General features: G+C 44.0%; 2 protein-coding genes across 2 annotated transcripts in view; one reads left to right on the top strand and one right to left on the bottom strand.

Annotated features, from left to right (window-relative positions):
- Nucleotides 1–4,111, bottom strand: part of LOC101152139 (uncharacterized) — a 269,540-nt gene extending 265,429 nt beyond the window's left edge. Inside the window, exons 1-2 of the mRNA XM_063699796.1 lie at nucleotides 4,063–4,111; nucleotides 2,769–3,981 (exon numbers count right to left, since the gene is read on the bottom strand). Of these exons, the coding sequence (XP_063555866.1) occupies nucleotides 2,858–3,981; nucleotides 4,063–4,111 (1,173 nt within the window). The 3' untranslated portion in view covers nucleotides 2,769–2,857. The remainder of the gene's footprint in view (nucleotides 1–2,768; nucleotides 3,982–4,062) is intronic.
- Nucleotides 3,603–25,716, top strand: ZKSCAN2 (zinc finger with KRAB and SCAN domains 2). Its single transcript, XM_019012830.4, has 7 exons — nucleotides 3,603–4,707; nucleotides 6,046–6,232; nucleotides 8,380–8,471; nucleotides 9,385–9,511; nucleotides 14,381–15,064; nucleotides 17,483–17,974; nucleotides 21,020–25,716. Exons 1-7 carry the CDS (start codon nucleotides 4,309–4,311, stop codon nucleotides 21,940–21,942), a joined length of 2,904 nt encoding a protein of 967 aa, XP_018868375.3. The 5' UTR covers nucleotides 3,603–4,308; the 3' UTR covers nucleotides 21,943–25,716.
- Nucleotides 25,717–26,212: the final 496 nt, after the last annotated feature.

Raw genomic sequence — 26,212 nt, 5'->3', positions numbered from 1 at the left:
AATGGGAGGGGAATCCTGCTTTTGCTCCCTACCTACCACCATATCTGGCATTAAATAGGTCCTCAATAAGTATTATTTAAAAAGAAAAATGAGCTGTGTAAGGATGCTGATACAACCCCTGGCATATACGAGGTACCCCACTGATTCTCTCTGCCCCACCCTCAGGTAATGCCTGTTATGTACATGGTACCCTAAGCTTCTGGGGCTAAAATTGGCTCAATTTTTAACATTTGGGAAACAAGTGATTAGGTTGTGTTTTCTAATAAGCTATCTACCTCCCAGAATAAGGATTTTTGTTTTGCCCACTGACATACATGTAGCCGAACTGGTGTCCAGGCCACTCGTTGCCTGAAAGCCAAAAACTCAAAAGACAAGCTTTGGTGAAAGCAAAGTTAGCTTTATTCGAGAAACCAGCAACCTGCAAAAGGCAGTGCACTAGCGTTCAAAGACCACCTTTCTCAGTTGTGCCTCTAGATTCAGGGATTTTAAGGAAAATTAGGAGAAATAATGATCAAAACATTCTTGTGGGCCAGGAGTGGTGGCTCACGCTTGTAACCCCAGCAATTTGGGAGGCCAAGGCAGGTGGATCACTTGAGGTCAGGAGTTCGAGACCATCCTGGCCAACATAGTGAAACGTCATCTCTACAAAAAATACAAAAATTAGCCAGGTGCGGTGGCACACGCCTGTAGTCCCAGCTACTCAGGAGGCAGAGGCTACAGCGAACCAACATCACTGCACTCCAGCCTGGGAGACAGACCAAGACTGTCTCAAAAAACAAAACAAAGAAACATTCTTGTGAATCATGCGCAGTCTCAGATGGGCAGTTCATCATTACTTTCTTGGTCGATGCCTTGTGACTAGACTGTGCAGGGGCCATCAGCCTGTTCCCAAAGCTGCAGGTCTGTGTGTTTTATCTGTTGAAGAAGGTCCTGTTTTTTTCTGTGGCTGTTTTTAGTGAATAATTTACAAACTCAGGCAAAACAATAATTATACTCAAGCAAGCAAGCTTTTCTCTAACATAGAGTCAGTACTGCTGTTACCCGTTGCAGGGCCTAGGGGACTTAGCTGGACGCCTACGTGGCTTTTGTTACCCAATGCAATGCCTCCATGACATAGCTAAATTCCTACTCAGATTTAACTGCTTATTTTTAGAAAACAGGTTGTCTGTGGTCATAGGTTCCTTCTCAGCTTACTCGACCTCTGAAGAACCTCTAGCTTCATTCTAATCCAACTTCAGTACTAAATGACATTCCCACTGGTTGCCATGACAGTTGACAATCACCATCATGACCCGAAGAGACCAAAAAAAAGGACAAAAAAAGGGGCAGCTCCTTGATTCCAGGAAAATCTACCTCCCTTCCCAAGAAAAAACATGAATATTCCTCCCCTTGTTCTTAATTTTTATTTTTTTTAGAGACAGGGTCTTACCATGTTGCCCAAGCTGGTCTCCAATTCCTGGGCTCAAGCTTTCCTTCTGCCTCCTCGCCTTGCTCTTAATGCCCAGCCCCTTCATTAAGGACACCTGAGGACTAAGTTCTGATTCTTTTGTTTTTTTTTTTTTCCTGTTTTGTTTTGTTTTGTTGACACAGAGTCTCGTTTTGTCACCCAAGCTGGAGTGCAGTGGCACAATCTCAGCTCACTGCAACCTCCGCCTCCCGGGTTCAAGTTGAGTCTCATGCCTCAGCCTCCGAAGCAGCTAGAATCACAGGCGTGTGCCACCATGCCCAGCTAATTTTTGTATTTTTAGTAGAGACGGGGTTTCGCCATGTTGGCCAGGCTGGTCTTAAACTTCTGACCTCAAGTGATCCACCTGCCTTGGCCTCCCAAAATGCTGGGATTATAGGCGTGAGCCACCACGCCCAGCCTAAACTCTTGATTTTTTTAATCCTGCCCAAATTCCTATCTAAGGCATCTGGGGAGTCATGACCTACAAAACATAAATTCTCATCAGATGGGTTTTATTTAATCCTATATATGATGACTTACTTTCCAATCTGACTCTGGCATAACATTATGTGACAAAAAGAAAGTCAAAATATTTTACCCCAAAACATGTTTCTTTGCCCTATTTTGCAATTTCTTCCATAAAGGACAGCATTTTCCCCCAAAAGCTATCCTTTGTGGGGTAAAATGTGCATCTGTAAAGAACATCTATTAACATAGCTAGATGCTTTTCTTCCAGGCCCTCCCAATCCTAAACGGATTAACTGAAAGTCTAACACCTTTTGAAGATCTGAATAGGAAACATTTGTCATCTATTATCTCTAAGAGCAGCCACCATAAGACTTCAAAAGAACCTTAGTCTCCACTATCTTTTATCTTAACCTGAACATTTCCTTTCTATCAATCCCAGGTCTTCAGACAAACTCAACCAATTGTCAACTAGAAAATATTTAAATTCACCTATAGCCTGGAAGCCTCCACCCCCACCCCTTTGCGTTGTCCCGCCTTCCTGGACCAAACCAATGTATTTAATGTATTTGACTGATGTCTCATGCCAACCTAAAACATAAAACCAAGCTGCACCCCGACCACCTTGGGCACATGTTCTCAGGGCCTCGAGAGGGCTGTATCACAGGCTGTGGTTACTCGTATTTGGCTCAGAATAAATCTCTTCAAATATTTTGCACAGTTTTACTTTTCGTCAACACTCCCTATTACCTGTAACTTCTCAGTTTTCAAGAGCTGAGAGCTTGATTTGCGAGCTACCCTCCCACTTCTCCAATTCCATGGCCACTGAATGAAGGCTGCACTGCCTGATACTCACACTTGGTCTCATGCGCTGGCTCTGCAACAACGGACAGACAAGAGTTCCTTTGGGGGAAACCAGCTTCCCAGGTGACACTGTTGCCTCTGCTACATGCGCAAAGCGCACCCTGGCACATAGTAGGTGCTCAAGAGAGGGAAAGCCGGGTCTATGAATTCGGGGACGGGGCAGCACCAGAAGAGAGCAAGCTGGGGCCTGGCTGGCTGAACCCTGGCCCCGAGACCCCTGTGACCCCCCTTCTCATCAGGATCCACCACATGAACCTCCCCAACGCCAGGGCCAACAAGTGGCCCCAGATGAGACCGCGCCGGGAAGGGCCTGGGGCCACGCACAGATACTTCCGCCAGAAAAGCACCACGCCGCGCCGTGCACCTCCGCCAGGGGAAGAAGGTCCCGCAGGGTCGGGGTACCCGCTCCATCCCCGACCGCAGCCCTGGACCAGGTACACGGAAAAGATCCCTCCACCGGAACGCCGTGTCCCTCCGCCAGACACACGAGTCCCCGCTCCCGTGCTCTCCTTCCCCGGCAGCCAGGACCCAGTGCCGACTCCTCCGCCTCAGGGAGGCCCCGCCGCCGCCTGGAATCGCCGCCTGAAGCGGGACTCGCGACGGCAGGTTCCCTAGAATCCCTGTGTCCCTCCGCCCCGGGGAGGACCCTCCGCGCCCCTCTACAATCCTAGAGTCCCTCAGCGACGAGTCGCCGCGCGCTCTCGCGAGAGTCCACCACACGGCCCCCCCTCCCCCAGCCCCTCGCCCGCGAGGACGCCTCGCGCGGGCCCCGCGGCGCTCGGTGGCAGGCGGCGCATGCGTGTCTGCGGTTCCCAGCGCCCCCCGCGCTCTCCGCCGGCCGAGTGGATGAGGCCGAACGCCAGCAGCCGGCCGCTGCCCACTGCTAGGCCTGGCTTCGCCCCGCAGCTCTTCTCCCTTCCGGGCGGAACAGTTTTTGCGGCCTTTCCTCGGTGGGCAGCGGTTTCCTGAGGACGGTCGGGGCCGTCGTGGGCCCGAAAGAGCCCGGCACCGCTCTCGAATCCGGCGGCCCCAGCAGCACCCGCAGCGGCCTGGACGTGCTGCGGTGACCCGAGCCCGGAACCTGGCGCCGGGCGGGGCCTGCACATCCGGCCCCACCCACTCGGGGTCTCGCCTTTCCGCGCCCGACCCGGGAGTAGCGGACACACCCCCTCCCGGCCCGGCTGTCCGCCTCCGCCCAGCCTTTCCTCAACCTGCTTCATTTTTCTCCCAGTCGTCCAGCCTCCCGGTTTCCGACTTTGCATTAAGAGGGATGCACCCTGGAAAACCACATTGCGCGGTCACATCTTGTTTGGAGAAGAGGCCGGGCTTTTGCATCTTAGAGTATACGTTCGCCTTTTCAAGGGCCTGGCATAGATTTGATTAATCAGCCTGGAATACCCTGTTCCTGCCGACCTGGCCGTTTTTACCTCCCTACCTTATCACACTCCCAGGAACATTAAGCAGGGAGCGCTTGGAGTCTTCTTTGGGTCCCCACCTTGAGCTAGACGTGAAGTTGACCCCTGGGCTGCAGCATGGCTGTCGCCCTCGACTCTCAGATCGACGCGCCCCTGGAGGTTGAGGGATGCCTAATAATGAAGGTGGAAAAGGACCCCGAGTGGGCATCAGAGCCCATTCTGGAAGGATCGGATAGCTCTGAGACCTTCCGCAAATGCTTCAGGCAATTCTGTTATGAGGATGTGACTGGACCCCATGAAGCTTTCAGTAAACTCTGGGAACTTTGCTGCCGGTGGCTGAAGCCAGAACTGCGTTCCAAGGAGCAAATACTTGAGCTGCTGGTGATTGAGCAGTTTCTCACCATTTTACCCGAGAAGATTCAGGCTTGGGCACAGAAGCAGTGTCCGCAAAGTGGAGAGGAAGCGGTGGCCCTGGTATTGCATTTGGAGAAAAAGACTGGAAGACTAAGACAGCAGGTGAGAGAGGATTTTCCAAATTTTTGTACTTAGAAAACAGGGAATGGGAAAGGCATGTGGGCAGGGATGTATTGCAGAAAGACGTGCTCTTCAGAGAAAGATAAATGGTACTAATAAAAGACCCTATAAGGGGGTCTTTTCACTTTAAGTGAATCCACTTAAAAGGGGATCAGAATTTCACATGAAATACAAAAATAAAAGCTTTGGTTGAAATATTATCTTACAATGGAAACCAGACATTATTCACCTAAGCATTTATCGTCATCTTTGGCATAATGTTTGCAACAAAACAGTATAAGAGAACAATATGGTTTTGCGTCACAGAGGTTCACTTACGCATTTTGATCAAAAAAGGCTATTCTGTTCCCCCTTTAAAAAAAAAAAAAAAAAAGACTTCATCCGTTATCCCAGAGCCGTCTCCAAGCGTTTTACTGTTGCACTCAGTGTCTTCTGAAGTGCTCTCATGCCGTCATTTCTGTCACTCTCCTCCAGTCTAACTGCCACATCTTCATTTCTCAGTGGCTTGCATGCTCTTCTAGTTGTTCTTCAACCTCACTTTCATGAACCTCGTGAAATCCTGCAGCATTTGCAAGATTTGCAGTTTCACCTTGCATCGGACTTGCATTGTGTAGAGATCTATCAGCAGGTTGCTGTGTTGGTCAGGGATAGACAGATAGATGTGGATATTAATTTTGTAAGTTTTCATTTCACTAGTGAATATATTCATGTCCTGGTAACTTCTTTGTGAACTTAACAGATATAGAGTCAAATAATATCTATTCTAGCAACAAGGAGGCTCTTTCACCTCTGACAGATTTCCTTCTCTGTTTAGTATTAAAGATTACTGTGGCCAGGCGCGGTGGCTCACATCTGTAATCCCAGCACTTTGGGAGGCCGAGGCATGTTGATCACCTGAGGTCAGGAATTCGAGACCAGCCTGACCAACATAGTGAAACCCCATCTCTACTAAAAAAATATAAAATCAGCCGGTCGTGTTGGTGCATAGCTGTAATCCCAGCTACTTGGGAGGCTGAGACAGGAGAATCGCTTGAACCTGGGAGGTGGAGGTTGCAGTGAGCCAAGATCGTGCCATTGCACTCCAGCCTGGGCAACAAGAGCGAAACTCTGTCTCAGAAAAAAGAATACTGTTCTGTTACCTTACACCCAGACTGCTGGACAGTACTCTCAGCCCAGCGCTCTCAGAGACTCCATTGGGAATGGAGTGGAATTTTCATTCCTTCTCATGCCTCTGTCCTTCTTTGATGTCTTTCCTGGGAGAATTTCGCCCTGATATGGGCCTGTTTTACTCCCTCTTATGGTATTGACTTCATTTCTCAGGTCAGCAGTCCCGTGCACCGGGAGAAGCACGCCCCACTTGGAGCAGCGTGGGAGGTGGCAGACTTCCAGCCAGAGCAGGTGGAGACCCAGCCCAGGGCGGTGTCTCGGGAGGAACCTGGAAGCCTCCACTCAGGACACCAGGAACAGCTGAACCGAAAGCGAGAACGTCGGCCCTTACCCAAGAATGGTAAGAGGGAAGACTCGGAGCACGCCCAGTGCAGAGGCTGGGGCAGATTTCCGCAGTACCCCAACGCTGTGAATGCGCAGTGGAGGGCCTCCTAGATACATATTCAGAATAGAAGAAAGGTTTCATTCACTTCAAGAATTAGGAACATGTGCAATATAAGTAAAAAGGTATCATAAAGATGGAAACTGAGTCTGGGTAACATGGGAAAACCCAGTCTCTACAAAATCGCAAAAAAAAAAAAAAAAAAAAAAATTAGCCAGGTGTGTTGGCATGCACCTGTGGTCTCAGCTACTCAGGAGGCTGAGTCAGGAGGATTGCTTGAACCCAGGAGGTTGAGGCTGCAGTAAGCCGTGATCACACCACTGTATTCCAGCCTGGGTGACAGAGCGAGACCCTGTCTCAAAAAAAAAAAAAAAAAAGATCCAAACTGGGGAAACTTAGATTGCCTGGGCCAACTATGAGATCCTGTGGTGGTAAACTCTCCACGGCTGGACACAGTGACTCGCGTCGTAATCCCAACACTTTGGGAGGCCGAGGCAGGCGGATCTCTTGCAGCCAGGAGTTCAAGACCAGCCTGGGCAAGATAGCGAGACAAACACATTTTCTCTACAAAAAAATAAAATAAGATCTACATTCTACAATCATCATGTGTTTTTCAGTCCTGCCATGTGTATGTGCCCTCGGCTGACTATAAATAAGTCAAAAAGCTGTTTGAAAGGGAACAAGGCATTTGTGTTCAAAGTTTGACTCACAGGCCATCACAGAAGTGGCATACAAGAGAGATAAACAGTTAAGATTTCACAGGGAAGGGACCACTGACATTCATAGCTGCCCTGCACATTAATGACTCAGGTCAAATGCTAGGAAATGAATACCCTGTCCTTCCCAGTCCACAGTGATCTCTCCATCTCCTGAAGTGTGGCTTCATCTCAGTCTTAAAGAGAGGAATGGAAACATCACTAAACCTGCCGTCAGAAGTCTTCTGTTTATATCTTGTCTCTGCCACCCTCTGTCTGTGATCTTGGGCAAATAATATGAAAAGAAGCATGAATGCACAGAGGCTAAGAGCTTAGGCTTTAGAGACAGACAGACCTAGATTCAAAACCTAGCTCTGCCATTTTTTTATCTATGTGGCCTTGGTCAGGATACTTCTCAAACTTTCCATTCTCTCATCTTTATTTTATTTTATTTTATTTTTTCTTTGAGGTGGAGTCTTGTTCCAGGTTAGAGTGCAGTGGCACGATCTCAGCTCACAGCAACCTCCGCCTCCCAGGTTCAAGCAATTCTCGTGCCTCAGTCTCTCGAGTAGCTGGGATTACAGGCGTGTGCCATCATGCCTGGCTAATTTTTGTATTTTTAGTAGAGGTGGGGTTTCACCATGTTGACCAGGCTGGTCTTGAACTCCTCACATTAGGTGATCTGCCTGCCTTGGCCTCCCAAAGTGCTGGTATTACAGGCGTGAGCCACCACACCCAGTCCTCTCATCTTTAAGAGGGAAATAGCAAGGCTATTCGTGCAGATTAAATGCGGCAGCATGAAGGAGCCAATGCATAATAGTGCTCAATAAATGTTAGTTTCTTTTCCCCCAGAATGGCACAATTATTTTTAAACCTCAAGTCTGTCTGATTTACCCAGCCCTTCACTGAGAGGCAAGATTCGGTACTACTATACTGTTTTATGCCTCCCAAATTTATATTATGATGGAATGCCTTGCAAATGTCCATGATTGAGAGAGAGAGAGGAAGGGAGAAAGGGAAGGGAAGGGAGGGGAAAAGGAAGGCTGGGGAAGGGAAAGGGGGTAGGGAAGGAGGGAAGGTACCACAGCCATAGTCTCACACTGAGACATGAGCGGGACCTGAGCATTGGCATTGGCAGTGCCCTTTCAATCAGTTGTGTGCTCTCCAGTTCCCACAGTCCTTACCTGGTCCCCTTCATCCTGTATTTACTTGCTTACCCCCGGAAAGCATTTGAGGCTGTGATCCCAGCTTTAGGGTACTGTGTTTTTGGGGATTGTTCTGAACTCACAGAGAAAATGGTGAATTTATCTTTGTTGGTGTTTCAATACGTACTCATCTCTTAAAAAGAGAGACAGCATGAATTAAAGGGTCAAAGCCCAGATTACTAATCGTTTCTTTCTATTCTTACAGCTCGGCCTTCTGCCTGGGTTCCTGCCCTTGCTGATGAATGGAATACCCTAGATCAGGAAGTGACAACCACACGGCTTCCTGCTGGGTCCCAGGTACATTGTAATTGTCTTTTTTTTCTTTGAGATGGAGTCTCACTCTGTCACCCACGGTGGAGTACGGTGGCGCAATCTCAGCTCACTGCAACCACCTCTGCCTCCTGGGTTCAAGCGATTCTCCTGCCTCAGCCTCCTGAGTAGTTGGGACCACAGGTGCATGCCACCACACCTGGCTAAGTTTTAGTATTTTTAGTAGAGACAGGGTTTCACCATGTTGCCCAGGCTGGTCTCAAACTCCTGACTTCAAGTGACCCGCCCAACCCGGCCTCCCAAAGTGCTGGGATTACAGGTGTGAGCCACCATGCCCTGCCGTAATTATCTTCTCTGGCCTTCCTTACTAGGGTGTTTAGGTGCAGTGCTTTCTGTGCCTTCACTGTCCTCAAATTTTTATACTCCCCTCAAGAGTATAAAAGTATATTTCCCCCTTACTCCTTTACTTATACTTACTTTAAATATACTTATACTCCCCACAAGAGTATAAAAGTATATTTCCCCCTATTTCTTTACTTATACTTACTTTAAATATAATTACTTTACGTACCTTAAATATACTCCCCACAAGAGTATATTTCCCCCTTATTCCTTTACTTATACTTACTTTAAATATACTTACTTTACTTACTGTAAATATACTTATAGTCCTCACAAGTGTATAAGTATATTTCCCCCTTATTCCTTTTCCTGAAAAGATGGGACCCAGTCTTCTGAGTAATGAGACTCCTTGCTGGATCATCTTGTTTATGTTGTCATCTTATGATTCTTTCTCTTCTGCTTCATTTGGCACAAACTATCCACTTGTTCCTTGATTTCAGTTCTGCTTTAGGGTTCTTCTCTGCCTCATCTATGATTGCTCATCCTTTGAAGACCTGTGCAGTTATCTTGGTAGTCATTGGTGTTAGTGTCATTACAGGAACCAGTGAAAGATGTCCACGTGGCCAGAGGCTTTTCCTACAGAAAGAATGTGCATCAGATTCCTGCCCAAAGGGACCTCTACCGGGATTTCAGGAAGGAGAATGTTGGGAACGTGGTCTCCCTGGGTAAGGATTCCTTCCCTTTCCAAATATAAGACTTGGAGCTTTCTAATGTGTTCATTTCTACTGATTAGAAGATAGGCAGACAGAAATGTTAACACTTAAAGGATCTCTAAGGATTGTCTAGTGTAATCACTTAGCCAGGTTCTCTTCCCTCACCCACTCCTCCTTCCAGTAAAAAAATAATAATAATAATTTAGTGATTAAAACATTGGAGAGGAGTTACATATGACTATCATATTTGTATTACATAAAATGGTGTAGTACAGTAAATGGTATTATTCCTTAGGAAACTGAGGCTTAGAGAGCTTAAGAAACTTCCCCTGGTCAAAGTAAAGTAAGCAATGTAGCTAGGATTCAAATTACGACATGTTCATCTCTTTTGTATCGTAAGCTGGCAAATTCTCAATTTGCTTTCTGTTCTTAACAGCTCTTTCCTATTAACCTCACCAAAATGTCTTCAGAAGTTTTTTTTAATTAATGAAATATTTTATTAATGAAATATTTTGTTTTCAATAAATACGAAAATATATCTGTACCAATAATTTTCAAATGTGAAGTCACAGATTATTTTTCCCCCTCATGTAATAGAAAAGTAGATTTCAGTCTCTTTTGAGGAGAAAGACATCTTTGACGTGTCTCAGGACCACAAAGCTATAATAAGATATAAGGCTTTTTTTTGCCCACCTACCCTCAACCTCCTTAAGCAAAACAACTCAATTTTATTTCTTTGATATATGTATTTGTGGGTTCCTGTAAGTTTTGTTTGGAAATTAGGTTCTTCTACCAAATTTTTTTCGGCTTTATTGGGGTACAAATAAATTTAATATTTATTTATTAAATATATGCAAATAAGGCCAGGCACAGTGGCTCATGCCTGTAATCCCAGCACTTTGGGAAGTCAAAGCAGACAGATCACCTGAGGTCAGGAGTTCAACACCAGCATGACCAACATGGTGAAACCCCATCTGTACTAAAAATACAAAATTAGCTGGACATGGTGGAACATGCCTGTAATCCCAGCTACTTGGGAGGCTGAGGCAGGAGAATAGCTTGAACCCAGGAGGCGGAGATTGCAATGAGCCGAGATCACACCATTGCACTCCAGCATGGGCAACAAGAGCGAAACTCCATCTCAAAAACTATATATATGTATATATATGCAAATAAAATTATGTATATTTAAGAATGTCATATTGCAACTTGATGATTTTATGTACATACACATTGTAAAATAATTACCACATTTGAGTTAACACATCCATCACCTTACATAGTTATGTATGTGTGTGTTGAGAACACTTAAGATCTACACTCTCAGCAAATTTCAAGTATACACTATAATATTATTAACTGTAACCATCATGCTGTATTGCTGTATACATTAGAATTTATTAATCTTATAACTGAAAGCTTATACCCTTTGACCATCATCTCCCCTTACCCAAGCCCCTGGCAACCACCGTTCTCTTCTCACTTTCTCTAAGTTCAGCATTTTAGATTCCACATGTAAGTGAGATCATATTTGTGTTCCTCTGTCTGGTTTACTTCACTTAGCACAATGCCCTCCAAGTGTTGTCACAAATGGCAGGATTTCCTTCTTTTTTTTTTTTGAGACAGAGTTTTGCTCTCACCCAGGCTGGAGTGCAGTGGCGCAATCTCGGCTCACTGCAACCTCTGCCTCCTGGGTTCAAGCGATTCTCCTGCCTCAGCCTCCCGAGTAGCTGGAACTGCAGGTTCATGCCACCATGCCCGGCTAATTTTTGTATTTTTAGTAGAGACGGGGTTTCACCATATTGGCCAGGTTGGTCTCGAACTCCTGACCTTGTGATCCACCTACCTTGGCTTCCCAAAGTGCTGGGATTACAGGTGTGAGCCACTGCGCCCAGGCTCCTTTTTTATGACTGGCTAGTACTCCATTATATTTTTTTTCCTATATTTTCACATTTTCAATATTCATTTGTCAGCAGATACTTGGGTTGTTTCCATGTCTGGACTATTGTGAATAATGCTTCATTGAGCACGGGAGTACATCTATCTCTTCAAGATGCTGATTTTGTCTCCTTGGGATATGTACCATAAGTGGGATTGCTGGATCATATTGTAGTTCTGATTTTTTGAGGAGCCTCCCTAATGTTTTCCATAATGGCTGTACCTGTTTACATTCCCACCAATAGTGCATGACCATTCCCTTTTCTCCACAACCTTGTTATCATTTGTCTTTTTTTAATTGACAGATAATAATTGTGTATATTTATGGGGTACAATGTGATGTTTTGATACATGTTTTCGTTGGGGAGTGATTAAATCAAGCTAATTAAAAAATCCATCACCTCAGCAGGGCATGGTGGTTCATGCCTGTAATCCCAGAACTTTGGGAGGCTGAGGTGGGTGGATCACAAGGTCAGGAGTTCAAGACAAGCCTGGCCAACATAGTAAAACCCCATCTCTACTAAAAATACAAATATTAGCCGGGCGCAGCAGCATGCACCTGTAGTCTCAGCTACTTGGGAGGCTAAGGCAGGAGAATTGCTTGAACCCAGGAGGCAGAGGTTGCAGTGAGCTGAGATCGTGCCACTGCACTTCAGCCTGAGCGACAGAGCAAGAACTTGTCTCAAAAAAAAAAAAATTCATCACCTCACATGCTTATTTTCCCATGGTGAAGATATCTAAAATCTACTCTTTTAGGCCAGTCACAGTGGCTCACGCCTATCATCTCAGCACTTTCGGAGGCTGAGGCAGCCAGATCACCTGAAGTCAGGAGTTTGAGACCAGCCTAGCCAACGTGGCGAAACACCATCTCTACTAAAAATACAAAAATTAGCCAGGTGTGGTGGTGGGTGCCTGTAATCCCAGCTACTTGGGAGTCTGAGGCAGGAGAATCTGTTGAACCCAGGAGGCAGAGGCAAGTCGAGATTGTGCCACTGCATTCCAGCCTGGGCTCACTCTGTCTCAAAAATAAAAGAAAATATACTCTTCTAGCAATTTTGAAATAGACAAAGCATTACTACATATTATAGTCACTATATAATAGATTACTAAATTTATATAATAGATTACTAAAGTTTATTCCTCCCATCTAACTGAAATTTTGTACCCTTTGATCAAATCTCCACTTTCCCCATCTTCCCTCCTCCTCCCCCAGCTTCTGGTAACCATCTTCTACTCTCTACTTCTATGAGTTGGACTTTTTTAGATACTGCCAAAAAAGTGAGGTCATGTGATATATGTCTTTTCTGTGCCTGGCTTACCTTAGTTAACATGATGTTCTCCATGTTCATCCATGTTGTTGCAAAAGGCAGAATTTTCTTCTTTTTTAAGGCGGAATAATATTCCTTTGTGTATATAGACCACATTTTCTATCCATTCAGCCTCCTGGTTGCTTCCGCATCTTAGCTGTATGTGAATAATGCTGCAGTGAACATGGTAGTGCCTCTTTGGCCTACTGATTTTAATATTTTTGCATATATACCCAGTAGCAGGATTGCTGGATCATATGGTAATTCTATTTTTAGTTCTCTATGGAACCTCTGTACTGTTTTCCATAATGACTCTTCCCAATTCACAGCTCTGCCAACAGTAGTCAGAGGTTTCATTTTCTTCTCACCAACACTTCTTATTTTTGTCTCATTGATAATAGCCATTCTGAAAGGTATGAAATGATATCTCATTGTGGCTTTGATTTGCATTTCCCTGATGATTAGCAATGTTGAGCACCTTTTCATGTACCTATCTGCCATTTGTATGTCTTCTTTGGGAAGATGTCCATTCATATCCTTGGCTTATTTTTTAATGAGATTATTTGTTTGGTTTGTTGTTATTTTGCTATTGAATTGTAGGAGTTCCTTGTATATTTTAGTTATTGACCCCTTAGCAGATGAGTGGTTTGCAAATCTTTTTTTCTATTCCATAGATTTTTTCATCACTTTGTTGACTGTTTTTGTTGTTGTTGTTGTTTTGGATTAGATTTTTTTTTTTTTTTTTGCTGTATAGAAGCTTTGTAGTTTGATGTAGTCCCTCTCATTTATTTTTGCTTTCATTGCCTGTGCTTTGATGTCATATCCAAAAAAATTATTGCCCAGACCAGCGTCAAGGAGCTTTGTCCCCTGTGTTTTCTTCTAGGAGATTTATGGTTTCAGGTCTTATATTTAAGGCTTAATCCATTTTGAGTCCATTTTTGTGAGTCGTGTAAGACGGGGTCCAGTTTCATTCTTTTGCATCTGGATATCCAGTTTTCTGAGCACCATTTGTTGAAAAGATGACCTTTTCCCAGTGATGTGTTCTTGGCACTCTGTCAAAGATTATTTAGCTCTACATGTGTGGACTTCCTTCTATGCTCTCTATTCTGTTCTACTGGTCTTTCTGTCTGTTTTCATACCAGTACCATACTGTTTTGATTACTGTAGCTTTGTAATATAGTTTAACAAAAAATTATTGGCTTCTCATCTCTTATAGTCCCAGTGCCTATATATGTATGTATGTTATGTATGTTGGGGTGGGCATGGAGGGGAATGTGGGAAAAAGATACACTTTATTTTACAAGTAACAAATACTGAGTAGGAGCATACCCTGAACCTAACACAACACTGGCTACTGAGAGAGAATCAAAGGTTAAAAATATATATTCTTACCCTTAAAGGTTTTCCTGTAAGAACTAGCTAGGAAAAGAAATGGTACATATATGAGAAGTAAAATGATCATGTAAGTTAGTAAATGTTTGTACCAAGGAAGTCATGTAAAAATAAATGTGCAGTGTCACAGCTGAGGAAGGTTTGGGTGTGAACAAGTGGCCCAGGAGAGCATGTGACAGCAGAAGATTGAGGCATGCAGTAATGACTTCTATGTCTACCATGAAATATGTTTATTTTACTGTAGGAAGTGCAGTGTCTACATCTAACAAGATAACCCGGTTGGAACAGAGAAAGGAGCCATGGACTCTAGGTCTGCATTCCTCTAACAAGAGAAGTATCCTACGAAGCAACTATGTCAAGGAAAAGTCAGTTCATGCTATTCAGGTCCCTGCAAGGAGTGCAGGAAAAACATGGAGAGAGCAGCAGCAGTGGGGTTTAGAAGATGAAAAGATAGCAGGTGTGCATTGGAGCTATGAGGAAACAAAGACTTTCCTGGCAATTCTCAAAGAGTCTCGCTTTTATGAAACACTTCAGGCCTGTCCCCGAAATAGCCAAGTGTATGGTGCTGTGGCTGAATGGTTGCGAGAATGTGGCTTCCTTAGAACCCCAGAACAGTGTCGAACCAAGTTCAAAAGTCTCCAGAAAAGCTATCGAAAGGTGAGAAATGGCCACATGCTAGAACCCTGCGCCTTCTTTGAGGACTTGGATGCTTTGTTGAACCCTGCAGCCCGTGCTCCGTCTACTGATAAACCAAAGGAGATGATACCTGTCCCCAGACTGAAGAGAATTGCCATCAGCACTAAGGAACACATCAGCTTGGTGGAGGAGGAGGAAGCTGCAGAAGATTCTGATGGTGATGAAATAGGCATCGAATTTATCCGCAAGTCCGAAATCCATGGTGCTCCTGTCTTGTTTCAGAACCTCAGTGGTAAGAATTGTGCTTTGTTTCTCTGGTAAGGAAACAGATGTGTGATCTTGTGGAAAAAGGAGTAGACCAGAAGTGGCCAAACCCGGGGGGTGCTGTCACACACACCTCACCACTTTCACTGTGGTGTGGCCACATCACTGAAGTACTCTCAGGTGCTTGCTGCTGCCCCCATTGCAGTCAGAGTAACAGCTCCAAGTGGCCGTGGAGGAGTCGTTTTCACTTTAGAGCACAGCATGGATTTTGAGTGTTTGGGTCCTTGTGGAAGGAAGACAAATGGAGTTACAGGGTTCTAAGGATCTAGTATTATCTGATAATTGGCATAAAGCAATCAATTATATTGCATTATAAGTCAAGCATGCATTATTACGTTATCTAAAATAACCAGTAAAAAATTATGTAACAGTTTCAACAGGTTTACATTAAAAATAAAATAAACAATTTTTGTGTAATCTAAAAGAAGACAAAGGAGAGAAAAAAGAATACAAAATAGATGAGTCAGATGGAAAAAAATAAGATATAAATCCAAATATATAATTAATTACAAACTTAAAGAACTAAGATTATCAGACATTAATTGCTTATAAGAGATCCACCTTAAATATAATACAGAGACATTAAAATTAAAAAGGCAGACAGATACACCATGCAAAAGAGAGCTGGTGTTAAATATTTTGTGACTGAGACATGCAGAATTAAATCGCCAATTAATAACTGTATGACAGTAGACACATCACGTAACTACTTTGAGCTTCAATTTTCTCATCCGTAAAATATGGCTAAGAATACCTCATAGGGTTGTTATTAGTGTTAAATAGGATAATATAAAGAAGGCACTGTGAAAATGCTAAAATATAATACAGCATTGCCTGGTATCACTGTTATTAGTAATGTTTCTTTACTGCAGCTAGAGATAAATTCTTTTTTTTTTTTTTCCGAGACGGTGTCTCACTCTGTCACCCAGGCTGGAGTGCAGTGGCGCAATCTCGGCTCACTGCAACCTCCTCCTCCTGGGTGAGTTCAAGCAATTCTCCTGCCTCAGCCTCCTAAGTAGCTGGGATTACAGGCACCCACCACCACGCCTGGCTAATTTTTATATTTTTAGTAGAGACAGGGTTTCACCATGTTGGTCAGGCTGGTCTCAAACTCCCAACCTCAAATGATCCACCCACCTCGGCCTCCCAAAGTGCTGCGATTACAGGCATGAGCCACCGCACCCAGCCCATAAATTCTTACATAGAATGGAAAACTAAATCAGGCTAGGGAATGTATCCATGACTAAACTCATTCAAAAGAAATATCTGGCTGGATGCGGTGGTTCATACCTGTAATTCTAGCACTTTAGGAGACTGAGCTGGGAGGATCCCTTGAGGCCAGGAGTTTGAGAGCAGCTGGGCAACACAGCGAGACTCCGTCTCTACAAAAAATAAAACAATTAGCCAGGCGTGGTGGCACACTCCTGTAGTCCCAGCTACTCAGGAGGCTGAAGCGAGAGGATCGCTTGAGCCCTGGAGTTCAAGGCTTCAGTGAGCCATGATTGTGCCACTGCAGTCCAGCCTGGGCAACAGACTGAGATTCTGTCTCAAAAAATAAAAAATAAACATCTGCTAAGATGGGAAGATGCATTATGCCTAGACAGGTCTCACCAATCTGAAAATCCATCAACATGAGCCTGGGACTCTTGGGGTGGTCTCAAATATGGGAATCCAGTCATAGGCCTGGAAGAAACCACCTAGTAAGATAGAGAATAGAGATTTTTCCTACAATAGATTACAAAACATACAAAAAGCATGTTTTACAAATTATATTTAGATATGCCCTGAAAAGTTTTATTCTGCTATAAATGCAGAACATAGTCTTGTCTTACAGATCATTTCATCTCAAAGTAGAGGATTTAATGATATCCAAAAACTACTCTGAACATAGTTCTGCTCCTCAAGGAAGACTGCTTACAGAAGTGGTAGGAAATTTGAGGGGGAAAGCTCCTATTGGAAATTCTAGTCATTATTCTTAACCACTTTGGAAAGAGACTTCTAGAGAACTAAATCATTTAGTTAATCACCATAGCAATGGCAGATTTGGGGGACTGCATTTTTATTCTTCCAAATAAGCTTTGAGATTACCGATTTCAATTTTAAAAATCTGGGATTTTGACTATAGAGTCATATGAGAAATGATATCTGTACAACTTCAGTCTTCCTATTCATAAACAGTGTCTTGTCATTTTTTCTAGTTTTATGATATTACACATTTTGATATAGACCTTCTCATTTCTTGCAAAGCTTATTCCTAGGCATATGTAGTTCTTGTTGCCACTGTGAATGGGATTTTTTTTTACCTCTACATTTCTTAATGTATATAGTATAGAGGCTACAGACTCCTTTTCTCTGTTACATTGTGAACTTTATCCCCAAATGGCAGGCGTGCACTGGGGCTATGAAGAAACCAAGACTTTTCTTGATATCCTCCGTGAGACTCGGTTTTATGAAGCACTTCAAGCCTGTCATCGGAAGAGCAAGTTGTATGGGGCTGTAGCTGAACAGCTTCGAGAGTGCGGCTTCCTCCGGACACCAGAACAGTGCCGAACCAAGTTCAAAAGCCTTCAGAAGAGTTACCGCAAGGTGAAAAATGGCCACGTGCTAGAGTCCTGCGCGTTCTACAAGGAGATGGATGCCCTGATTAACTCTCAGGCATCTGCTCCTTCCCCCAGCACCCCAGAGGAAGTCCCATCACCTTCAAGGCAAGAAAGAGGGGGTATTGAGGTTGAACCCCAGGAACTTACAGGCTGGGAACCTGAAGAGACCTCACAGGAGGCAGTAATAGAAGACTCTTGCAGTGAGAGAATGAGCGAGGAGGAAATTGTGCAAGAGCCAGAATTCCAGGGACCTCCAGGTCTACTGCAGAGCCCAAATGGTAAGGTGCAAAACCAAGGAGTTTTAGTCCAAAGGAGGAATAAGTGTGATTTACTGAAAAATCAGTAGATCTTGCACATAGCTCATGAATATTCCTTCATTCAAGAAATATTTGAGTGCCTGTGCTACTTGAAGAACAGGGGATATAGCAGTGATGTTCTTGGCATGGTGGCTCACACCTGTAACCCTAGCAGTTTGGGAGGTTGAGGCGGGTGGATCACCTGGGGTCAGGAGTTCAAGACCAGCCTGGCCAACATGGCGAAACCCTGTCTCTACTGAAAATACAAAAATTAGCTGGGTGTGGTGGTGGGCACCTGTAATCCCAGCTACTCAGGAGGCTGAGGCAGGAGAATCACTTGAAACCTGGGAGGCGCAGGTTGCAGTGAGCCGAGATCGTGCCATTGCACTCCAGCCTGGGTGATAGAGTGAGACTCCATCTGAAAAAAAACAAAGTTCCTGTTCTCATGGTGCTTCTATTCAAAGGAGGAACTCACATTAGAGTGACTCAGTCCTTGGGTTCTCAGCCTTGGTTTTTGTTGGTATGGGTCAGACAGTGTTTTGTATCTCCTGGAAGTACCGTGGGGAAGAAAAACTTGGAATTACACATGAGAAAAAACGTGGATGAAGAAGGTGTTTCAGTAAGCACAAAAGAAGAATATCTTATGGTTATATGGGGTGTGCAAGACAAAAAAGATAGGCAGAGACTAAATAAAAGACTTTATTCTGGTCCTGAGCTCCACCTGCATGTTTCCCACTGACTTACGCCCTCTTGGGCCTGTCACTAGTAACTCAGGCTTAAGATGTTCAAAACTAACATCACCATCTTCCTTACCACACCACGGCTCTTCCCTGTGGGCTCCTGCCCTCATCCAGACTATCACGTCTATCTGTCCCCTCTTCAGTTACCATTAGCCACTGTCTAGTTCAGTCTTCTCTCTCTCTTGCCTAGACTGTTGTAAAAGCCTCCAAACCAGTTTTCTCCACTCACACTTTTATTAAGGTTTCACAGCCATTTTTGATCTGAGCTCATCTCACTCTTCTAGTCTACATGTTAGCATTTTCCTTCCTCAACTCTGCTTATTCAGAGCGGAACTACTGGCTATTTCCTACATGCATCTCAAGCTCTTTCACATCCAAACTTTAGCTTGCGATGTTCCCTCCACCTTGAATGTCCTTGGCTCTACATATCTCCATGTCCAAATTCTCTCTCACCTCCCATACTTTGTCTGTCTCTGTCTTATGGCACTGAACACTTTGTAAGATCTCCCAGACATGGTGAGCTCCTGAAGGACAGGAGCTCCATCTTCCCATAACACTAGATTAAGCCCCCGGCAATCAGTTGAATATGCAGGGTAATTCAGGACTAGTTTATTGAAGCAAGTGACTCTAGCTTAGTATATATATGGGAAATTATAGTATGAAGGCTTGAATTAAGTCCTGTAGAACCCTGGCTTTGATAACTGGAAACAAAGTCCTTGTGAATCTTGTTTTTAAAGTGAGCTCCAGACCTATCATCAAATTATCAAGCTTTCTCTGAGCCAACTCCTAGGCTGTGACTTCCTCCAAATCCCAGAACAATGTTGAACTCAATCAGAAAACTTCAAAAGAAGTACTGACAGGCCAGGTGTGGTGGCCCACACCTGTAATCCTAACACTTTGGGAGGCCAAGGTGGGAGGATCGCTTGAGCACAGGAGTTTGAGACTAGCCTAGGCAACATACACCCCATCTCTACAAAAAATAAAAAATTAGCTGGGAGTGGTGGTGTGCACCTGTAATCCCAGCAACTTCTGGGGTTGAGGTGGGAGGATCACTTGATCCTGGGAGGTCAAGGCTGCAGTGAGCTATGATCATGCCACTGCACTCCAGTCTGGGTGACAAAAAAGAAGTACTAAGAAGTGAAAGATGGAATTGTTAGGGCTTTTTACTTAAGTGTCTAGATTGATTGATGGCTGCCCTCCTCTCCCCGTCTCATGCCACAGCCTCCACACTTGGGATTGAGAGTTATCTGTGGTTTCTACTGAATGTGTGGAAGGAAAGTAATGTTGAAACTGGCAATAGAAACAAGGCAGGAGAGCAGATGCTTAAGAACAAGGATTAACCTGAATTGGGCCTAAGTTGCACAGCTTGTGAAATGTTTATGGATGAAATAACGTGATGTCTGGAATTGGCTTCAAAGTAGTCTGGATGGAGGGAGCAGGGAGAGTGTGGGAGTGGAAATAAAATGAGATTGGCCATGAATAGGTCATAGTTAAATGTAGGTAAGTGGTTTGTGGGAGTTCATTATACATACTGTTCTCCAGACTTTTCTGTGTTTGAATTTTCCATAAGTTAATACAAAAATCACACAGTTAATAACTGACCAAGATGGGACCAGACTTAGAGCCGTGTAATTCCAAAACTTGTCTCTGTTCACCATGTCATGCTCTCTGTCCAGAAAACTTAACAGAAAATCTGGATCCAAGATGTAGTGAACGTGGGATGTAGGTGAAAAGAGTGAGAAAATAATCCAATTTGGGTAACAGTGAGAATTAAGATTTCGTTTAGTGTGGTTTATGGGACAGCCTGAAAAACAAAGTGAGAAGAACATTTGAAAAGAAACAGGTACCCTTGGGTGGGATATGATTAGATATGTAGAGGAACTTAGTTCCTCAGGTCCCTCGAGGAACTTGGACTTAGTCAGAATCTAATCTAGAGATCAGCGTGGTGTAGTGTGCTTTAGTATAGAGGTGAAATTATGAAAATAGGATGAATTAGAGTGGAACCTCAGGGAGATAAGCCAGGTTGCCCCCTTGTTAATCGGGATATGGATGGGGAATGATGGCTTGGATTATAATGCAGGAAACATTTCTGAAGGCCTACTCTGTACTGGCTGTTATTGGCCTGTTTATGAATGGAAAGAAATATAGCAGAATGAATCAGGGAAGAGTCACAGGATCTGAGGTTAGAGAAGTGTATGGAGAGCAAGCGGATCAAGCCTTGCAAGCCAGGTTGTTTATGTTTAATATCAGACTTGTATAAAATTTGTATTGTCTTTCATTTTTTCAGATTTTGAAATCGGAAGTAGCATCAAGGAGGATCCAACACAGATAGTATATAAGGACATGGAACAGCATAGGGCATTAATAGAAAAGTCTAAAAGAGTTGTTTCCCAGAGTACCGACCCCAGCAAATATCGCAAAAGGGAATGCATCTCAGGAAGACAATGGGAAAATCTTCAAGGAATTAGACAGGGAAAGCCGATGTCTCAGCCTAGAGATTTAGGGAAAGCCGTTGTGCATCAGAGGCCTTTTGTAGGGAAGAGACCCTACAGACTTCTCAAATATGGAGAAAGCTTTGGAAGGAGCACTCGTCTGATGTGCCGGATGACCCACCACAAGGAGAATCCTTACAAGTGTGGTGTCTGTGGGAAGTGCTTTGGTAGAAGCAGGAGCCTGATCAGACACCAAAGAATCCACACAGGCGAAAAACCTTTTAAATGTCTTGACTGTGGAAAAAGCTTTAATGACTCCTCAAATTTTGGTGCCCACCAGAGAATCCACACAGGAGAGAAACCCTACAGATGCGGAGAGTGTGGAAAATGCTTTAGTCAGAGCTCTAGTCTTATTATACATCAGAGAACGCACACCGGTGAGAAGCCCTATCAGTGTGGAGAGTGTGGGAAAAGTTTCACCAACAGTTCTCATTTCAGCGCCCACCGGAGAGTTCACACTGGGGAGAATCCCTACAAATGTGTGGACTGTGAAAAAAGTTTCAGTAACTGTACGAGATTTCGAGAACATCGGAGAATACACACTGGAGAGAAGCCCTATGGATGTGCCCAGTGTGGCAAACGTTTCAGTAAGAGTTCTGTTCTTACCAAACATCGGGAAGTTCATGTGAGAGAAAAGCCTCTGCCACACCCTCCATCTCTGTATTGCCCTGAGAACCCACATAAGGGAAAGACTGATGAATTTAGGAAAACTTTTTGATGATGATCTTCTCTTCCTAAATGCCCCCTTAGCCATTTTACCCTAATCTCATTCTTGGAAGCAATCTTTTCTTAGCTATGAAGTGTAATTCCCAAGATAAACTTGAGAATATAAATAAACACTTTCATCCTGTTCTCACCTCTGCCTCTAACTTCATCAGTCTGTTCCTCCTCTTCTGTGTGTCTCAGCTTCTCCTTTTAAGAATGTGGAGAAGATACATTGTCCGAGTTCAGAATGAAATACTCTTCAGTACATTGAGGCCACTGCAACTGGATTGCTAAGTTCGGCAACATTCAAGATCTTCCATATGGGTGAGAGTTGTCTTCAAGGATATAAAAAATGCCAAAAGTTTTTTTGTTGTTATTACCTACTCCGTGAGATCCTGGATGCAACTTGATAACAGATTTTCACATTTAGATAGAACTTTGAGGAGTCTGATCAGAACTACATCAAATCCATCTTGGTTTTGAAGAGATCCACAAAAGAAGAGTGAAGATTTTATAGCTTTCCTCAGAAGTCTGTTACAGTGTACCTTTTTTTTTTTTTGTCAAGAAGTTGATCCAAATAGCTAGGGCAGAATCCCTGTATTGTCACTGAAATCCTGTTACTAATGCCTTGCCCTCCATGGAGGTGAGAAGCAATTGATCACCCCTCATCCTTTTCTGTACCCGAAGACTTAAATCCCCTGGCTGCTGCTTCTCCAGCCTATAAGTAATCCCAGGTCCTCCTACTGTTTCTCATAGCCCTGCACTTACCTCTCAGTTGCTCTGGGTGCTCCTGCCGGCCTCTTCCGAACTACCATGCCCTCCTCAGATAGAATAGGAGGCCTGCTCATGGTGTGTCTCACTAAAGCAAAGTAGGATTTCAGATGCGTTCTAGTTCTATCCTCTAACTTCTCTGGCTCTTATCTAGAACATGACTGGCATGTTGGCATATTTCGTACCTCCCACCCCCGCACTGCAGTATAATATTATAATAGTGTTTCTAAAACTTTAAGGGGATAGGGAAGAGGTAATAGACACCTGAAACATTTCTAAGACCAGTTGGACTCCTTTGGCCTGCTGTCGATCAGATAGCCACCTCAGCTTAGACCAGCGCTCTCAGGTCTGGCTGTTAAATCTCCCAGTCTCTTTTCCTGAGGCTTCTAGTCCCTGTTCACCACATCAGAAACCTAACTGTAGTGCGCCAAGTAACTTAACAGAACTCTAGAGCTCACTGGGTGAAAAGTGGGAACATTTATAAAAACTTCAATCCAGAACACCATTTTTGTTTTCCTCGTTTACTTGTTTTGTCTGAAAAATCTCTTTGAGCCCCCCCGGCAGTAACCCAGTAAACACTGAAGGAAAAGTTCTGATGGGGGATGGTTAATTGACTTGAAGTTACAGATGAAACCCAGAAATTTGATTTTCCATGGCCAGTTGCTTCAGGATGGAGTCAGTGGCGTTTATTCCCTTAGTATGTAGGTGACCCAGGGTGGCTTTGCTTTGGCAAGGGAGAAGTCACAAGTTTAATGGGAAGGGAACCGGAGTTAGGGCTGTTTGTAGGTGATTATTTTGCTCTTATCTCTCCCTTTCTTTGTCAAATGCTCTTATTTGAAGCCATCTGGAAATGATATTTTTCCTTTTGGTATGTTTCAATCTTTTGAAACTTGTTCAGCAAAGTACCTAGGAGGGTAGGTGCTATAGAAAGAAATCTAATTTATGGTGCCAGAATAGGGTGTGGCCTGTTGGAAGGCAGGTGACTCAGGTAAACATTGATAAATGTTTCTGATTTACGTTTGTTGGAAATATTATGACTGTTCACATCTCAATAGGTTGATTTTTCTGTGTTGTCCAAGTTATAGATTTCTAATGCTAAGTACAGTTCCATGTTGGTAGTGTGCGTAGCACAGTAAGATGTTTGTGGTGCCAGTGGGCTTGTGTTTATATTGTGTAGATGTTCTGGGATTCCAGCTCTAGAGAAGATGCACATTAATAGAAATCACCACTTAGTAATATGTACACAGGATTGATATTATGTGGAAGCATGATTCAGGAAAGTAGATGACTTATTCATAAATATGAAGCACTGTTACATGTAAGGCCATGTTCTAGCCACAGTGAATGATACAAAAAGGAAGGAAGGGGCATGGTGCCTGGGCTCAAGGAACTCACAGTTTGATAGAGGAAGCATCACAGCAAAAGTTGGGGCCACTTACACCTTGGCAGTTACAGAAGGCCAGGAGCTCAGTCATGAGAACATCACCTTCCCCTGCAGAAGAGTTTCGCTAAGTTGCCCAGAATCATATTCTGTACCTTCATCTCTCAACCTTCCCCAGTGGCAGGAAAGGGTCAAGACCCATTCCCTCTCTAGTGGGACAAACTGATTCTGTTTAACTCTCATATGCCTGGGAGCAAGCTGAGGTGGAATTTGGGTTCCCCTACCTCTACTCCTAATTGTAAATGGGCTGTCTAGACATGTGTTACATTAATTTGATGAACTTTGTTCTGAAGAAATGGAAGGTCCCCCCCCATTTTAGACCAACGCTACTTGTCTCCCTGCATTTTGTTTGTTTTCACCTGGTACATGTAAGTCAAAATGAATAATCATGTTCTGACCAATGTGTCTTTTAGATCACACAACATTGCCTTTATGAAGATTCATAGAAAAAGGTTTTTTTATCTAGATCTCAGTACCAAGGAAAGCTCTGATCCTAAGCGCAGTATGTATGCACACACACGTCTACATGTGTGTGTAGATCTGTATGTATGTATTACAAACACTGTGATTTTTGTAACTTAAGCTGCTTTTTCTCTCTTTGTTCTGGCTGCTGGAAAGTTCAACAAAACTTACAGCCCACCTCAACCAACTACCCCAACCTATATTTATTTAATTTTGTCTTATTTCCTTGTAAATTGTGTCAAATCCTGTTTTTGAAAAGCAGCATAGACTGACAACTTTTCACTATCATCTTATCGAAGGCATTTTGGAAACTGGGGTCGTATGTCCCACCTAGGCTTGCTTTGTTACCGCCACAAATACCTCCAGTTCTTACCAGTGATGTTATTATGCATTCAACCTAATTCATTCATCTGGAAAGAAACAGTTTTTTAAAAAGGGAAACCTCACACATAAATGGCTCAGGGCAGCCTGGCCTTGGTGGAATGAGCATGAGACCAGAAGCTGAAAGAAGCAAGTTTTAATCTTGTCACTAAATGAGTGTTGTTTGACACATCATAGCCTCTCTGGGCCTCGGCTCCTCATCTGAAGAGAAGTTGAACTTAACTGCTAAGTTGCTCTGGCTCTAATGTTTCATGAGGCTGTGGAGCGTGATATAGATGCGGAAGAGGTTAGAAGACCAGGCTGCTGGCCCAGCTCTCCTGTGCCTGCCGCATCTGGCCATACCAAATCCATCGCATGCTTCAGGAAAGGGAGGGGATGCTGTGACAGCAAACTCAGCCCAAGAGCTTGTTTGGGAAGGAGAAAGGTCAAGTCCCTCGTGGTCCACAGCAGGCAGCCCCCCAAGCACCTCGATAACCAGTGGCAGGTAGGCTGAAGTGAAGGAAGCCTCTGTCAGGAGGTCTGGCGCCCAGTGACAGACAAGACAGCTGTGAGGGAGCTGGGGCAGCCCTGGCTAAAGGAATGTCTGAGTAACTTGTGAAACTGGAAGCCTCTGCCTCTGAATGCATTCCAAGACCTAGTGCAAATGGATGTCCATTCATTGTTTTGTATCAGTGTTCACTTAGATGTCTTTTTGAAAACTTGTTTGTGGAATAAATGTCTAAAATAAATGGCTCCCACTGGTTTCTGCCATAATTTGAAGGGCGTCATGCTATTAAGGGAAAATATAATGTACCAAGAAGTTGATAAAAGCTGATCTTAACCAGCCAATGAAAAGAATTCCAGTCTCATTCTAGTTCAGTGCTGTCCCCCACAAGTAGCAGGGGTCTTTTGTGAGTCCACAGCTGTGTGCAGCAGTCCTCTGGTGGTTGTCCCTGCCATTGTCCCAGTAATGGTCATCTCCAGTGCTAGGAGGGAATTAGCCTTGGATACACGTGCTGCCTGTGTTTCTGAGGCACTCCCCCATAGCCTAATGGTGGAAGAAGTCTTAAAAGTTTCTTCGAAGATAGAGTAACAGGAGAGACAAAACTTTACTCTTTTAGGGTCTCAGGCTAGGCCTGAGGATTAAAGTAACACGAAACAGATAAACAAGAGAAAAGCATACACGGGAGTCTCCACAAGAAATGAAGACCCGGCCAGGCGCCGTGGGTCATGCCTGTAATCCCAGCAT

Source organism: Gorilla gorilla, chromosome 18, assembly GCF_029281585.2.
Source record: "Gorilla gorilla gorilla isolate KB3781 chromosome 18, NHGRI_mGorGor1-v2.1_pri, whole genome shotgun sequence".
Lineage (NCBI taxonomy): Eukaryota > Metazoa > Chordata > Mammalia > Primates > Hominidae > Gorilla > Gorilla gorilla.
This window is presented reverse-complemented; position numbering and strand designations above follow the sequence as displayed.